The sequence below is a fragment of the Acinonyx jubatus genome, chromosome B4 (genome assembly GCF_027475565.1).
Source record: "Acinonyx jubatus isolate Ajub_Pintada_27869175 chromosome B4, VMU_Ajub_asm_v1.0, whole genome shotgun sequence".
NCBI classification, from domain to species: domain Eukaryota; kingdom Metazoa; phylum Chordata; class Mammalia; order Carnivora; family Felidae; genus Acinonyx; species Acinonyx jubatus.
The window spans coordinates 37,679,614-37,692,652 of NC_069387.1; the positions used below are offsets into that span (position 1 = coordinate 37,679,614).

Genomic DNA, 13,039 nt, shown 5'->3' on the forward strand with positions numbered 1-13,039 from the left:
AGGGCTGGGTGAGGATTAAGCGAGCTAAATTCAGCAGTGTTTAGAATAGCACTCGGTGCACAGAAAGTTCATGAGCATTTTGACTTTGCAGGGCGGCTGTTGTAAGGACAGAGGGAGGTGGCTCTCAAAGAGCCATGCCCATCTGTGTTATAACTGCACGCTGGGGTGGAATGCAGGGGGCTGTCTCCCTGGGCTGTAGGGGCCCACTGGTCTTAGGAGCTCCTATGGTACCAAGACAGATGGCTCCAACTGAGAAGCAAGGTTCCCAAGTGAGGGCTTCTGCCTTCCTTCCTGGGCTGGAGAGGTGAGTCCTGTTTCTTCCACAAGATTAGCTGGTGTTAGGAAGGGGCAGCCGGTGATGACCCAGCTCAGCAGCCTGCCTCTGCGGGCCAGAGGGCCCAGCCTGAAGCCCGGGGCCCAGCTGAAGGCCCCACTTCCTAAAGGGCTGAGCAGAGCAAAGGTGGACTCCCTGAGAATGGAGGGATCAGGATTCCTCTGGGCCCAGCTGCACTGGTCCCCATAAGGGCTGGCACCTCCTCCCGGGCTGCATCACATGCCCAGTCACTCGGTCATGTCCCGTGTCTTCATTCGGCTAAAGCTGATCAGATCAGGGATGTCCAGCAGGCTTATGAGGACTCATGCGAGGCCACGTGAGGGATGGCTGGCAGGTGTGGGGCTGGCTCATGGTGCACCTGTCCCACTGCTGGTCCCCTGTGGGACTTTACCCCACTGGTGTGCCACCATCCATGTGACCTGCACCTTGGCTCCAGGCTGTCCCTCAGAGCAGAGTTAAAGACTTTTTCTAGGCAGGGGAGAGCCATCCTGTGGAGCCTGTGCACAGGCGCTTTTGTATCCAAAGCTGAAAAAGTAGGTCACCGCTGGTGAGAGTGACTTCAGGGGACTGCCCCTCCACTGCCTCCTGCTCCCTTGGTTGGATGCACAAGGGTATGGGGAAGCAGGGTGGGGAGAGCACAGCCCTTCGAGGCTTCGTCCTGCGACCTGATTCCATTCAGGCTCAACCTGATTTCTCACTAAGCCTTGGATTGGTTCTGGCTCTGGCCCTTTCCTGCTAAGTCCACGTGTTCTGTAGCCTCCCCTGCTCCCACTGAGCTTGGTCCTCAGGAGATTAAAAGAGGGGAGATGTCACCCAGGTGCCAGGGAGCCTACCCTGGCAAAGTGTCCTTGGGAGCAAGGGGGTGGGTCTGGCTTCTGCCCCTGCCAGTCCTGCCTGGTTTTCTTTCCTGACACGATGAACTGGCTATGGATGGACAGTCTTCCCGGCTTCAAGGAGCTTGTGCTGCCCACAACACCACCCGTGAAATCCTCTTGCCCAAACAATCAAACCTACATCTGATCATGCTTCTAGATTCAACTGCCTGGAGGACACGTCACAAGGATATCATCAGAAATTCCAGACTGGGAGAAAGCATAGGAAAGATGATCTTGTTCCTTCAACAAATAATTTCTAAGCAAAGACAGAAAGAGAGAGAGAGAAAGAGAGAGAGAGGTAGGTGGTATTGCTGAGAGACTGAAAGAGACCCAAGAGACAAACCGCCCGACCTTAATTTTTTTAAAAAATTGTTTTTTGAGAGAGAAAGTGCGAGCAGAGCAGGGGCAGAGAAAGAGGGGGACACAGGATCCGAAGCAGGCTCTGTGCTGACAACAGAGAGCCTGACGAGGGGCTCAAACCTGAGAATCGTGAGATCATGATCTGAGCCGAAGTCAGATAGATGCTTAACCGACGGAGCCAACCAGGAGCCCCAGCCCAATCTTAATCTTAATACATGGACCTAATTTAGGTTTTGGTTCAAACAAACTGAAAAAACAAAAACAGTTTCTGAGTCAACTGGGGAAATTTGAAACTGCCTGGTTATTTCATGATATTAAGGAATGACTAATAATTGTTTTTAGGTGAGAGAAAGGTATTGTCATGTTTTCTGAAGAAGGATCCTTCAGTTCTAGGGGGATGCAGTGAAATATTACAGATGACACGGTGTCTGGGTGCCGAGGGGGGCGGGGAGGCAGGAAGTAGGGAGGAAACCAATGAAAGAGGAGAACGTAGTTGTGGAGTCTGGGTGATGGGACAGGGGCTGCCTTATCACACCCTTTTCATTTCTGCATATCTTTGAGAAGCACCGTATGATGAAATCTGGAAGGAGGAGGAGGAGGGAGGAAAGGCAGGGAGGGGAGAAGCAGCAGCAGCAGCCACCAAGACTGGCGTAGGTGCTAAGAGCCTGGAGACTTCGGCCAACACCAGACCCAAGGGCAGCCGTCTTTCTCTGATTCCAGGGATCTCTACCGCGTGGGCAGGGGGTTCTCAGCACAGGAGCCCGATGGGGGGGTGGGGTGGGGGGGCACTCACTGTGGAGAGGCAGCTCCTGTCCTCCCGGACGATGGCGCAGAAGCCCAGGAAGCCCGTCACCATGACAAGGGCCCCTGCGAAGATGAGGATATAGGCGGAAGCAGCGAAGGTGCTGGACGCCAGGACGCTGAGATAGCCGCTCTTCTCCACCAGGGTCCAGACGCCCACGGCCATGATGGCGGCCCCACCCACCTGCAGGAAAGCCCAGGTCAGGGCAGGCGGCCCCCGAGGGCTCCACAGCTGCCATCGATAGAGAGCCTACCACGTTTGAGGCGCTTTTTAGTCACCATCTCATTGAGTCCTTCGAAGAGCCTGAGACAATAGTTTGGTTACCCATTTCACAGATGAGGAAATTGTGGCATGGAGAGGTTCAGAGACTTGTCCATGGTCACACATCTAAGGCAGGTGCAGGAACAGATTTTGAATCTGAGTCTGACTCCCAATTTTGTACTTCTTACCACATTGTGGTCAGAGGTCCCAGGGGCCCTGCCCCCACCAACACCCCAATACCGCCCCGTCCGGCACCCTGGGGACACACATGCACACACAGGCTTCTGCTGAGCATACAGATCACAGAAAGGGTTGTTCAGCCTCTGTGCAGAAAGAACCCAGTGGGAGAGCCACCTCAGTTGTATTTCCCAGGTACCCTTCCTAGGCCCTTCCTAGGGCCTATTGTGTCCTCAGTGGATGTGGGGGAGATGGCTGCAATTATGGGACAAGCAATGTGTCTGGGTCCCTTCACTTCCCTGATTCCCAGCTGCCCTGTGTCCTTTCTCCCCCAGTGCTCCTTGGGTTGGTGCACATTTCCCAGGGGGGCACTTTCCTATGTGCCCCATTTCAGGCTTACACGTGCCCATGGGGGGAGCACCCTGGGGCTTCTCATCTCATTTCTTCTCATCCACAGGTGACAAAACTGGGGCCCACAGAGGAAAGGTCAATTGCCGGAGGCTCTGCCGCTGGTTAGGGGCAGTTAGGGGCAGGGCCAGGACGAGAGCTCAGAGCCTTGGACTGGAGGCTGAGCATGGTGTCTCCACCACTGAATGGATGCATTCTCCACAAATGGGGTTGGTCTGGACCAGCAGGAGGACTGGGAGACATTTCTTCTTTGCTAACTGTCCCATTCCCTTCTGGCCCGGAGAAGGGTACAGGGACAGGACACTGTTGACTGGCAGGTCAGGCAGATGTCTCCCTAGGAAGGGGTACCTGGGAAATACAACTGAGGTGGCTCTCCCACTGGGTTCTTTCTGCACAGAGGCTGAACAACCCTTTCTGTGACCTGTATGCTCAGCAGAAGCCTGTGTGTGCATGTGTGTCCCCAGGGTGCCGGACGGGGCGGTATTGGGGTGTTGGTGGGGGCAGGGCCCCTGGGACCTCTGACCATCTCTGCTTTCTGTTCCTGGGAAGGTGGACTTCTGTCTGGCCCTCAGTCTCCCTTCCTCATTTAACAATGCATTCTCTTCCTCAGATGGGTGGGGTGTCAAAAGCTAGACAAGGCCCACTGGCTCGGTCCATGGAAGCTCGTCCTTAAGGTGCTGGCATCTGCCCCAGAGCGACTCTGCAGGACCCACCCTGACACTTCACAGTGTCCATTCTCGGGAGCCACAGACATCAGCGGGGCAAACGAAAGGTGGTTCTCGGCAATCACCATGCTGGAGGCAGGTACACCATTCAGCTGACCATCTTCCCCTCTGAGTTTTGCAATAGTTTGGTGAGGATAGGGTGGGGGTGGGGCACATATGATCTCTGTTTTGCAGATGAAGAAATTGAGGCTTGGAGAGAATAAAAATGTACTCAAGATAACACCACTGGAAGGTTTCAGAACTGAGATTCAAACCCAGGTTTTCTGAAGGCTAGTCTGGGATTCTGTCCTCAGATTCCACAGACTGGGCCAGGCCCTGCTGTATTACTCACTTCGCTTTTAAAACATATCTGTTTCCTTCCAAGTGCCATTTTCTCCTCCTTGGCACCTCCAGGAGGTAAGAGAAACAGGTAGAAGAACATTACACAGCTGGGCCACTCCGAAAGGCATGGGAGAGGCTAACGTGCCCCATTTCTTTAATTCCACAATGCACAGTCCTACCCGCCCCCATTTTAACAACCCGACAATTGAGATGCATCTTATGATTAATGGCGTCTTATACTTGGCAGCACTTTGTCTTACTGGTACAGAAAACAATGGTGTACCTCACAATTGATGGTATCTTAGATTCAGTGAAATCCTGGACTACAATAGGTTTTTAAATTCCCTGTGCATGTAGGCTATCTTTGGCCCATACAACCTCCATGACCAATGAGGAATTTCCTGAGTCTGGGTCAATGGAGTTGTGTCAAGTGAGGGTTTCCAGCAAAATATCCTGCACATATTCTTTCTGCCCCCTACAGCATGACTGAAAGGCTTGGGTGAGGGTCCCAGCTTTGCATAACTAGCTGTGTGACCTAAAGATAGTCCCTTAACCTCTCTGAGCCTGAGTTTCTTCATATCTCAAATAAGGGGGTTATAAAAGACTAGTGGTTCCCAGTCTATAATCACCAAAGACTCCTTTGATTACTTTTTCCTGTGGATCTCACATTTTGAAGGCTTTTGCCCACCATATACAGTGCATTAATTAATAATTCATTTCTCATTTTTTATTAATCAAAGGCACATGACAGTGCCAGGAAGAGATTCTGAACAGCCTGAGATAGTCAATGTGACCACTTTGCATTGATCTTTTAATGGGTGTAGTCTCTTTATAGAAATATACACACTATCCATTATCCATTAGGTTTGTCAACCCCACAGGCTGAGAATCAGACTTAGGACCACACATCTGGGCACATTTGGGCTTGACTAGGGACACTTTATCTGTTGGGGGACACGGAACCCACTGAAAATCTGATAAAAAGCTTTGGACACTTTGGCCAGAGAAATGGTAATCCATGTAAAATAATGTAGTCAGGTTTGGGGGCTGATGTCTAATCCTGTAGCAGGCAATGAGACCCAGTGAGAACGGTCTCCGAGGCCTCCTCCACCTCCACACCCAGATAAGGTGGCATTTCTCAGCCTGGCTGCACAATCACCTGGGAGTTCCACAAAACCCAAGTCACACCCCAGGCCAAATGGAATCTCTGGGAGTGGGATCTAGGCATGAATATTTAATTCAGTTCCCAGGTGGTTGGGAGAAAAAACCACCTTGTAGGTTTTCTATTTAATGGAGGGTCAGAGTGTCCTGTCCCTCTCCTCCAGTAGGTGGCGCTGTGCTGAATCCCACTGAATATGCTACTTCCTGGAAGCTTTGGGCCCCACCCCTGGGCGTAGCTGCTTGGAGAGCTCTTGACATTTGTTCCCGACTTGAACCCTATCCTCTCCCCTGTCTATGTGAGGGTGTTTGCTTCCGTAGAAGCTTTGAGGCTGAAGGTGGGGTGGTGAGGAGCAGTTTTCAATCCGAAGGGATTTAAAGTCCTATTATGAAAAAACGAAACGGAACGAAACAAAAAACCATGGGGCTCCCAGGAGAAGGAGTGGGGGGCTCTAAGAAATGCAGCCATGGGAGACAAGCAGTATTGATCCCACTAATGGAGGGTTGCTCTCTACTAGAGCTCTTCTTGCCAGTCACAGAAAGGGCTGGAATCTTGCAAAGCAGGGAGAGCCCACAAGTGAGCCAGGGTGGCAGCAGGGTCTCCAGCCACAAGGGAGGGCCTGGAAGCCATCTGAAGGGACCCACTGCCCCTGATTAAGGTCTGGAAAACAAATTCATACTCGTTCTGACGTCCAGAAGAAATAAGAATGTGATTCTGAGTCAATGGGGACACTAACCCCCATCCCACACCCTGGGGTGTCACATCTGGTAGAGCAGTTAGTGTCTGCAAGGGACAGGGAGAGGGATTTGCCATCAGGAACAAGAGGGTTTCAAGTCCTCCAGGGCATCTCCTGCATGGGGCTTGGTCAGCTCTTGAGAAAACAATCTTGCATCTGGACAGAAGAGTAAAAGCTGCTAAATGTTGGAGAAGGTCACCAGAGGGGTATTGGGAGGTCAGCAGACTGAGGTTCCAGCCCTGGCTTTGCCCCTGACTAACCATGTGACTGTGTACCAGACACTTCACTTGGCTAAGCCTCAGTTTCTTCATCTGTAAAATGGCACTGCTGGATGAGAATATCTCTGAGGTCTCTTCCACGTGGGTAAAATGTCCCCGTTAGTACCAGAGGACAACCTTCTGCCAATATTCCTCCAGCAAGATGCCTCTGGACCAGTGGCTCATGGCTTTCACTCAAGCCCTGGGGAGACTGCCTAGATCAGCAGGAAGAGCAGTGGAAGGGGAACGGAGAGGACTGTTCAGGGGGCAGGGAGAGGTCTGATCCCAATGAGCTATTTCAACAGCTATTTGCATAGAGTTGATTCAACAGTATTTGGCTCTTTACAGAAACTGCGGAATACTAACTACATTTTTCAAAACCAAAGCCTGTAGCCGATTAGCTAGAAAACCCTGCAGAGGGTGAAGTCTTCTTGCCAATGAGGACACCGGCAGTCCAGGAGGGGCATGGCAGGTCACCGATGCCTTGTAATTTTAGGAACTTCCCATTTATAGAAAAGAAACATTGCCAAAAAGTTGCTCAGGTCATCACATGCTCAGAAGGATTAGCCTGAGCAACCGCACATGGCTGGGCCCTGACAGACATCAGGCAGAGAGTGTAAAAGTAATTGCAGGATTATCTTTGCCAGGCTACTGAAGCGTTTCTGTCCTGGGATTTGGGGGAAGGGCTGGTGGGGCGGAGCAGGGGCCAGGACTGTGGGGCTCCCAGTAGAGAAGGGTCCTCCAGGCAGTAGAGTTTTCTGCCTTCAGTGGGAGGGAAGCCCATGGCATGGGGAGGCAGGAAACACACGGGGTGGCCCTGCAGTTCATTTCTGTGTTTGCTGGGTGCCTCCTGGGTGCCCAGCTCCACACTGGACCGGACAGGATTTTGAGCTGAATGTGCGTTCGCCCGTGTAGAGCCCACACCTGCCTTCTCCACTCTTTCTGCCCTGGGCAGTCTCATCAATGCACCACCACCCACCCAGACCAGAATCCACCCCCCCTCCCCCAAGGTCATTATGGACTCCTCTCTCTCCTCCCAGGGAAGCCGTATGCCAGTCCCCATCTGTTCTCCCACCCAGCTCCATGCACCGCCCTGGCTTTGGCTCCCCACCTCCCCACCCGTGTATCATCAGCCTCCTGGCCCCTGCTCAACCCAGAAGCAAGTGTGTCATGATTCCAGGGCTGATCCCGCCGAAAAACTGCCCCCAGCTCCCTAGCACCCAGCGCACCAAGCCCAGACTCCAGCATGGGCTCAAGGCCCTCCAATATCTGGCCTCAGCTTGATAAATGACCTGACCAACACCCCCCAGTGCCAGGCAGGCATTTCTCCCAGGTCACCCCACATTCCCATGGCCTCAGTGCCAGTTCTGTTTGAGTTGAATCTTCAAGGGTAGGCTTGTCCTGATAAAGGCCACTTTCTACTTTGATCCACTCTTTTCTTGGCTCTGTGGTTTTAAAGATCCCTTGGTAAAGTAAATCAGAGCACTACTTTCCCTCTTTCCCCAAGCCAGTCTACCTTTATGACAAGAGCAGAGATCGTGGGATGTACTGGGGGCTGGAGCTGGGAGAGAACATAAGACTACCTGTTCCTTCTTCAAACCCAGCTCAGACTCTGCCCCCCTGTCTCACAAGTCATTCTGTGCTCCCTGCTGCTTCCACGCCTTGTAAGGGCTTCTAGAGTGACACGTGTCACAGTGTATTTGTTGTGTTCATCACTTGGTCTCCCTTGTAGCCTCTTGGTTAAATCTTCCTCATCTTAGTATCCCCAGCAGAGCACTACATGTGGTAGTGCCTGGTAACTCCTTAGGGAAGGAGGGGGAGGGAGGGTGGGACAGGCAGAAGAGTCAAGTCTAGCCCCTTTTATATTCTATATATAAAGTCCTGGAGAGGTGACTTTCCAAGGTCCTGTAAGTAGCCAGGGGCCAAGTGGGGACTAGAACTCAAGAACCTTATTGGCCAGTTTAGTGCCCATTTTACCAACTGGGCTGTCGATCCACACAAAGCTGCTTTGCCCACGAAGCAAGCCACGTTACTCAGGGCTGTCACCACAGGCTTCCTCTGTGACTGGTCTCACCCACAATGGCCCCGTGCAGACCAAATGTGCATCCCTGTCAAATGTATGAGCAGACCCTGACCGCACAGAGAGGCAGGGATGCCCTCAACCCCATGGGGGGTCCTGTGACTTTAGCACCTTAAGAAGGGGAGCAGGAGAAAAACCAGCCATGGGACCCTTCACCTGTTCTGTCACAGATGACATGTCCTGAGAGGCAGGCAAAGGCCCGTACAGTGGGACGATGATGTGGAGGTAAAGGGCTCTCTACCCTCAGCAGGAGAGCAGGAGGCCTTCTTTTCTAGGCCTTCCATGGGAGTCCTAGAGAGATGTCCTGAAGTCACCTCACTTCCCTCCCCTGGCCGGGGCACGAGTCTTCCACCATCTCTGCCTCCTGTGTTGGCCCATGTCCCCCCTAAGGGATCCCAAGGGTCCCCTGGAGGCCAAGCTTCACTAGTCCCCAAGGGAAGTACCAATGCCTCACACAACACCCCGGGGCAGCACAGAGCTCCGGGAGCAGCCGGCTCTTCTCCCGTTCTCCTGTAGCCTGGCATAGCTCCGGGGAGGCTGGGAAGGTTTTGATTATTAACACAGCCAAGCAGCTAATTAAAATAATAAATTAGGGAACAACATTGCAGGGATGATGGGAGCTATAGGGAGCCGTGCAGGAAATGGGAGGGAAGAAAAGCATTTCCTAGGCACCATGTAGGGAAGCCAGGATCACATTATCTTTTTAGGATCAGGGAGGAGGCATAAAAGTGTTGGCATTTTTGGCTCCTGACCCAAAGCTACATCCAAGGGGTCTCCTCTGCCCCATGAGATGGCCCCGATCAAATGCAAGAGGGGGAGGGGGTGGAATCAGGGATGGGGAGACGCTGAAGGATGGGGGGATCAGGTGTGGGTTGAGTGTTGCAGGCCTGGGGCCAGAGGCACGGTGAAGCTTAGGCACAGGATGTGGGTGTCTAGTAGGGCACTTCTGAAGTCTTGCTTATATCCTTCACAATCTGCATGCCTGCCCACAACATCGTAACATCCCAATTCAGGTGCAACCTTAAACCTTGGGGACATCTTGGGTTCCAAGGAAGCATCAGAGCAGCGGGTCTAAGGCTGTGATTATTGGTCAGTGGTCTCTGCAGATGGGAAGAACACTGGACTGTGAGTCAGAAAACCCAGAATTCACATTAGATTCTGCCAACCACGTGAGCCTCATTTCACCTCTACAAAACAGGGATGGAGACATTAAAGAGTGGTTGTGAGAATCAATGCAGAGTGTAAACTGATTCACGGCCTTCAAATTTTGCAACCATGGCACAGTTGATTGGGAGGCGGGGAGACTGGGTTTAAAGTCTCATTGAGACCCCCAGGCCTGGCTCATGGCCACCGGCACCTGCGTCCTGCCCACGCCAGGGTGGAGGCGGGGGCCGCTCTCACCATCCTGCTGCTCTGGGTTCTGAAACTTTGGACTGCAACCCATTATGGCTGTGAAATATATTTGGTGGATTGTAACCTGCACTACAAAGCAAAACAAAACAAAATGACACAAGGCAGAAGAGAAAATATCAGAGTGCACTGCACACAGTAAAGGTAAGCTTGGCTTTACGAACAATTCTTCACATAGTCATTGCTTATGCTTATGTCTGTTTCTTACATGGATCATGATCCCCAAAGTCTTAAAGCCAGTGCTATGAACAGAGAAAGCTCTAACTGATGAGGCATGTCCCTTAGTCTCCTCAAATAGCTACATATTCTAGCTGAGCACCAAGTATGTCAGAAACTATGCTATTTTTCCAAATATTCATCTTTAATTCTTACAGGGCTTGACACTCCCACTGAGTGTCTGAAAAAAGGTGAGACTTGGTGAGATTCAGTGATTTGCCTAACCTTTTAGCCTGCTTAGGCTATGAGGATAAAATACATAGCTGAGTGGCTTAAACCACAGAAATGCATTTCTATCTCTCACGGTTCTGGAGACTGAAGTCCCAAGCTAAGGTGCTGGCTGATTCAGTGTTGGTAAGGATGCCCTGCCCTGCCCTCCTCATATAGCCTTTCCTCTGTGCATGCTTATAAAGAGAGATCTCTCTCTTCCTCTACTGGTAAGGCCGCCCATCCTATCGGATTAGGATCCCACCCTTCTGATCCCATTTAACCTTAATTACCTCCTAAAGGCCCTATTTCCAAATACAGGGACATTGTGGTTTGGGACTTCAACATATGAATTCTCAGGGGTCACAATTCAGTCCACAGCAACTAATGTCCCATGGCAAATAAATAAGATCTGAATCTGAACCCAAACTTGAGCCTGAGTCTTCCCAGCATGCTCTATTGTCGCACTAATCCACAGATGCCCCAAAGACATTGTAGGAGAGTGCAGGACTCGGAGCTGGGGGCCGTGCGCATAGGTTTAGAGGTGAAAGAGAGCTGGGCTCCAGCTCTGGGTCTTTGGGCAAACTGCTGCCCCCTCTGCAAAGTGGGGCTTCTACTAGAGCTGTTCAGGGGTGCAGGGGTACTGGGAAGATTACACAGAATGATGCTTCCACAGAGGAAGCCTCCATAGTAAGTACAATGCATACTAGGGACTCCGTCACTGATTTGTTCCAAGTGCCTTGTACAGTACTTGTTAAACACCGCGGATGGAGTTTTTGACTGTTGTTATTGTTGGCCAGAATGCCTGGGTGTCACCATTAGAGGACTTTGTGCAAGATTCTGAACTGGGTGAGCCTGCTCCCTGCCCAAGGATAATGGTGATACCGAACATCTTGGTTGGTTGGGGGATCGCAAGAGATAACCCGAGGAAGGTCTTTATCCAGCAGTGCCTCACAAGGGCTAGGCATCAGAAACCACCACGAGGAAGGCTTCCTGATCCTCTCTGTGCTGAATTTGGACAGAGTGTGGCAAGGTGATGTATGGGGAGGGAAAACTGTTCTGGGGGAGAAAGGAAGTTTGAGTGTTCACCCCAATCATACTCGCAAGGACAACCTGTTGCTGCTGTCTGGGCTTGCTCTCTGTGTCTGCATGGTGGTGCTGGTGGTAGCAAGGGGCTTAAAGGACAGCAGATTGGCTGCTCTCTGAAGACCTCCCTGGCTCTCGGCATTAGAGTCTTAAGAGGAAGGCAGAAGAGGTGGGAGTGGTGGCCGGTGTAGACAACGGCATTGTTATGTGTCTTAAGAGAGGGGCTCAGGTGTGGGGCTGGCTGCTGGACTCTGGGCTGTGTGTAGTGGGGGATCCTTCTCTCGAGGGAAGGGGCCCTCCCTGACACGGCCCCCTCCCTAGGGAATTCTGGTAAATTCCCAGGGACTTTGTGCACTGCAAAATGGATGATGTTGTGCTCTGCTGTGGGAGGAGACGGGCCAGCAGTCTGTCCCATATCTACTTCTGAGGACATGGCAGTGGGTCCAGGGGACGATGCCAGGATGCTCCTGGGCTGGAGACTGAGGCCTGGATATCCCTTAACTGACCATCTGTCATAAGGCGGACGAGGCCTGGCTGAATGGGTCCCCGGGAAGCTGGTCCACGTCCAGCCAGGCCCCCAGGCAGGGGTATTTTTAACCCAAAGCAGGGAGATCTATATGGGGGAAGCTCCCCCTCACTGGTAGCTGCTCTGGTAACACGCTCGCTGCCCATCTGCCTGTGCTGCCACCCCCACGTCCCTCTCCCTACCACTCCCAAAGGAATGCCAGCACCAAACAGACAGACTCTGAGTCCACTCAGGATGGAGGGGACCCTGAGGGTGGTCACAGGCAGGATGTGCAATGTCAGGGCCCTTTCAAAGATACTCTGAGCTGAGCACCTCACAACAGCCTTCGGGCCCTGCCAGCTACTGCCCTCTCTCTTCTGCTGGTGCCCAGCAGGTGGTGTCTACACAGAGTGCCCACTTCCTCACCGCCCCTCACCTCCCGCCACTACTCTCCTGAGAGTACTCTCACCACAGCCACCAGTAAACTCTGTGTGGTCAAACCTGATGGCCACTTTCTGGGCCTTAAAATACTTGATGTGTCTTCTCCCTTTAACACGGCCCAGCCCTCCCAATCTCCAGCTTCTGTCTCTCCCAGTTTTCCTCCCACGGCTCTGACAGCCTCTCCTCCGCCTTCCCTGGGGAACCACGGGTATCTCCTTGCCTGGGGCTCTCCATGAGTCCCACATCTCAGAAGCTCCTTCAGTCAGGGCAAACAGGGGCCATTGTTGAACCCAGACCCACTCCTGACCATTGGGACATTTTACATCTCATTCTTGCCTCTCTTCTCAGTCTCCATGCTATCTTTGGGGGTTCTCACCTGTTTCTGTGGCTGTAGCCACCAGCTGGGTGGGAATGATCCAGACCCATAAGCCAACTTCCCATGGAGCATCTTTCCTCAGATGTTTCCTGGCAACTCAGACTCACCGTGCCTACAACTGACCTCGCCATCTGATGCCCAGTAGCTTGTCTTTCTAGTCTACTGCTGCAGTGAAGAGCTTTACCATCTACCCAAGGGTTACACATTTTAATCCCCCTCAGCCAGCTAATGACCTAACTTTGCCTCCCAAGTCCCTTGACTCTCTCCAAATATTTGATCCCCACTGTCACCCCCATACTGTAG

The 13,039-nt window shown here is 52.2% G+C and overlaps 1 protein-coding gene across 4 annotated transcripts in view; it reads right to left on the reverse strand.

The window, feature by feature from the left end:
• Nucleotides 1-13,039, reverse strand: part of TSPAN11 (tetraspanin 11) — a 69,132-nt gene that overhangs the window by 24,894 nt on the left and 31,199 nt on the right. For all 4 annotated transcript variants that reach the window (XR_008300060.1, XM_027074059.2, XM_027074060.2 and 1 more), the window contains exon 3: nt 2,363-2,554. Coding sequence is in view for 3 of the 4 variants with exons in the window: in XM_027074059.2 (XP_026929860.2) it covers nt 2,363-2,554 (192 nt within the window). In the remaining variant the exon portion in view is untranslated. The remainder of the gene's footprint in view (nt 1-2,362; nt 2,555-13,039) is intronic.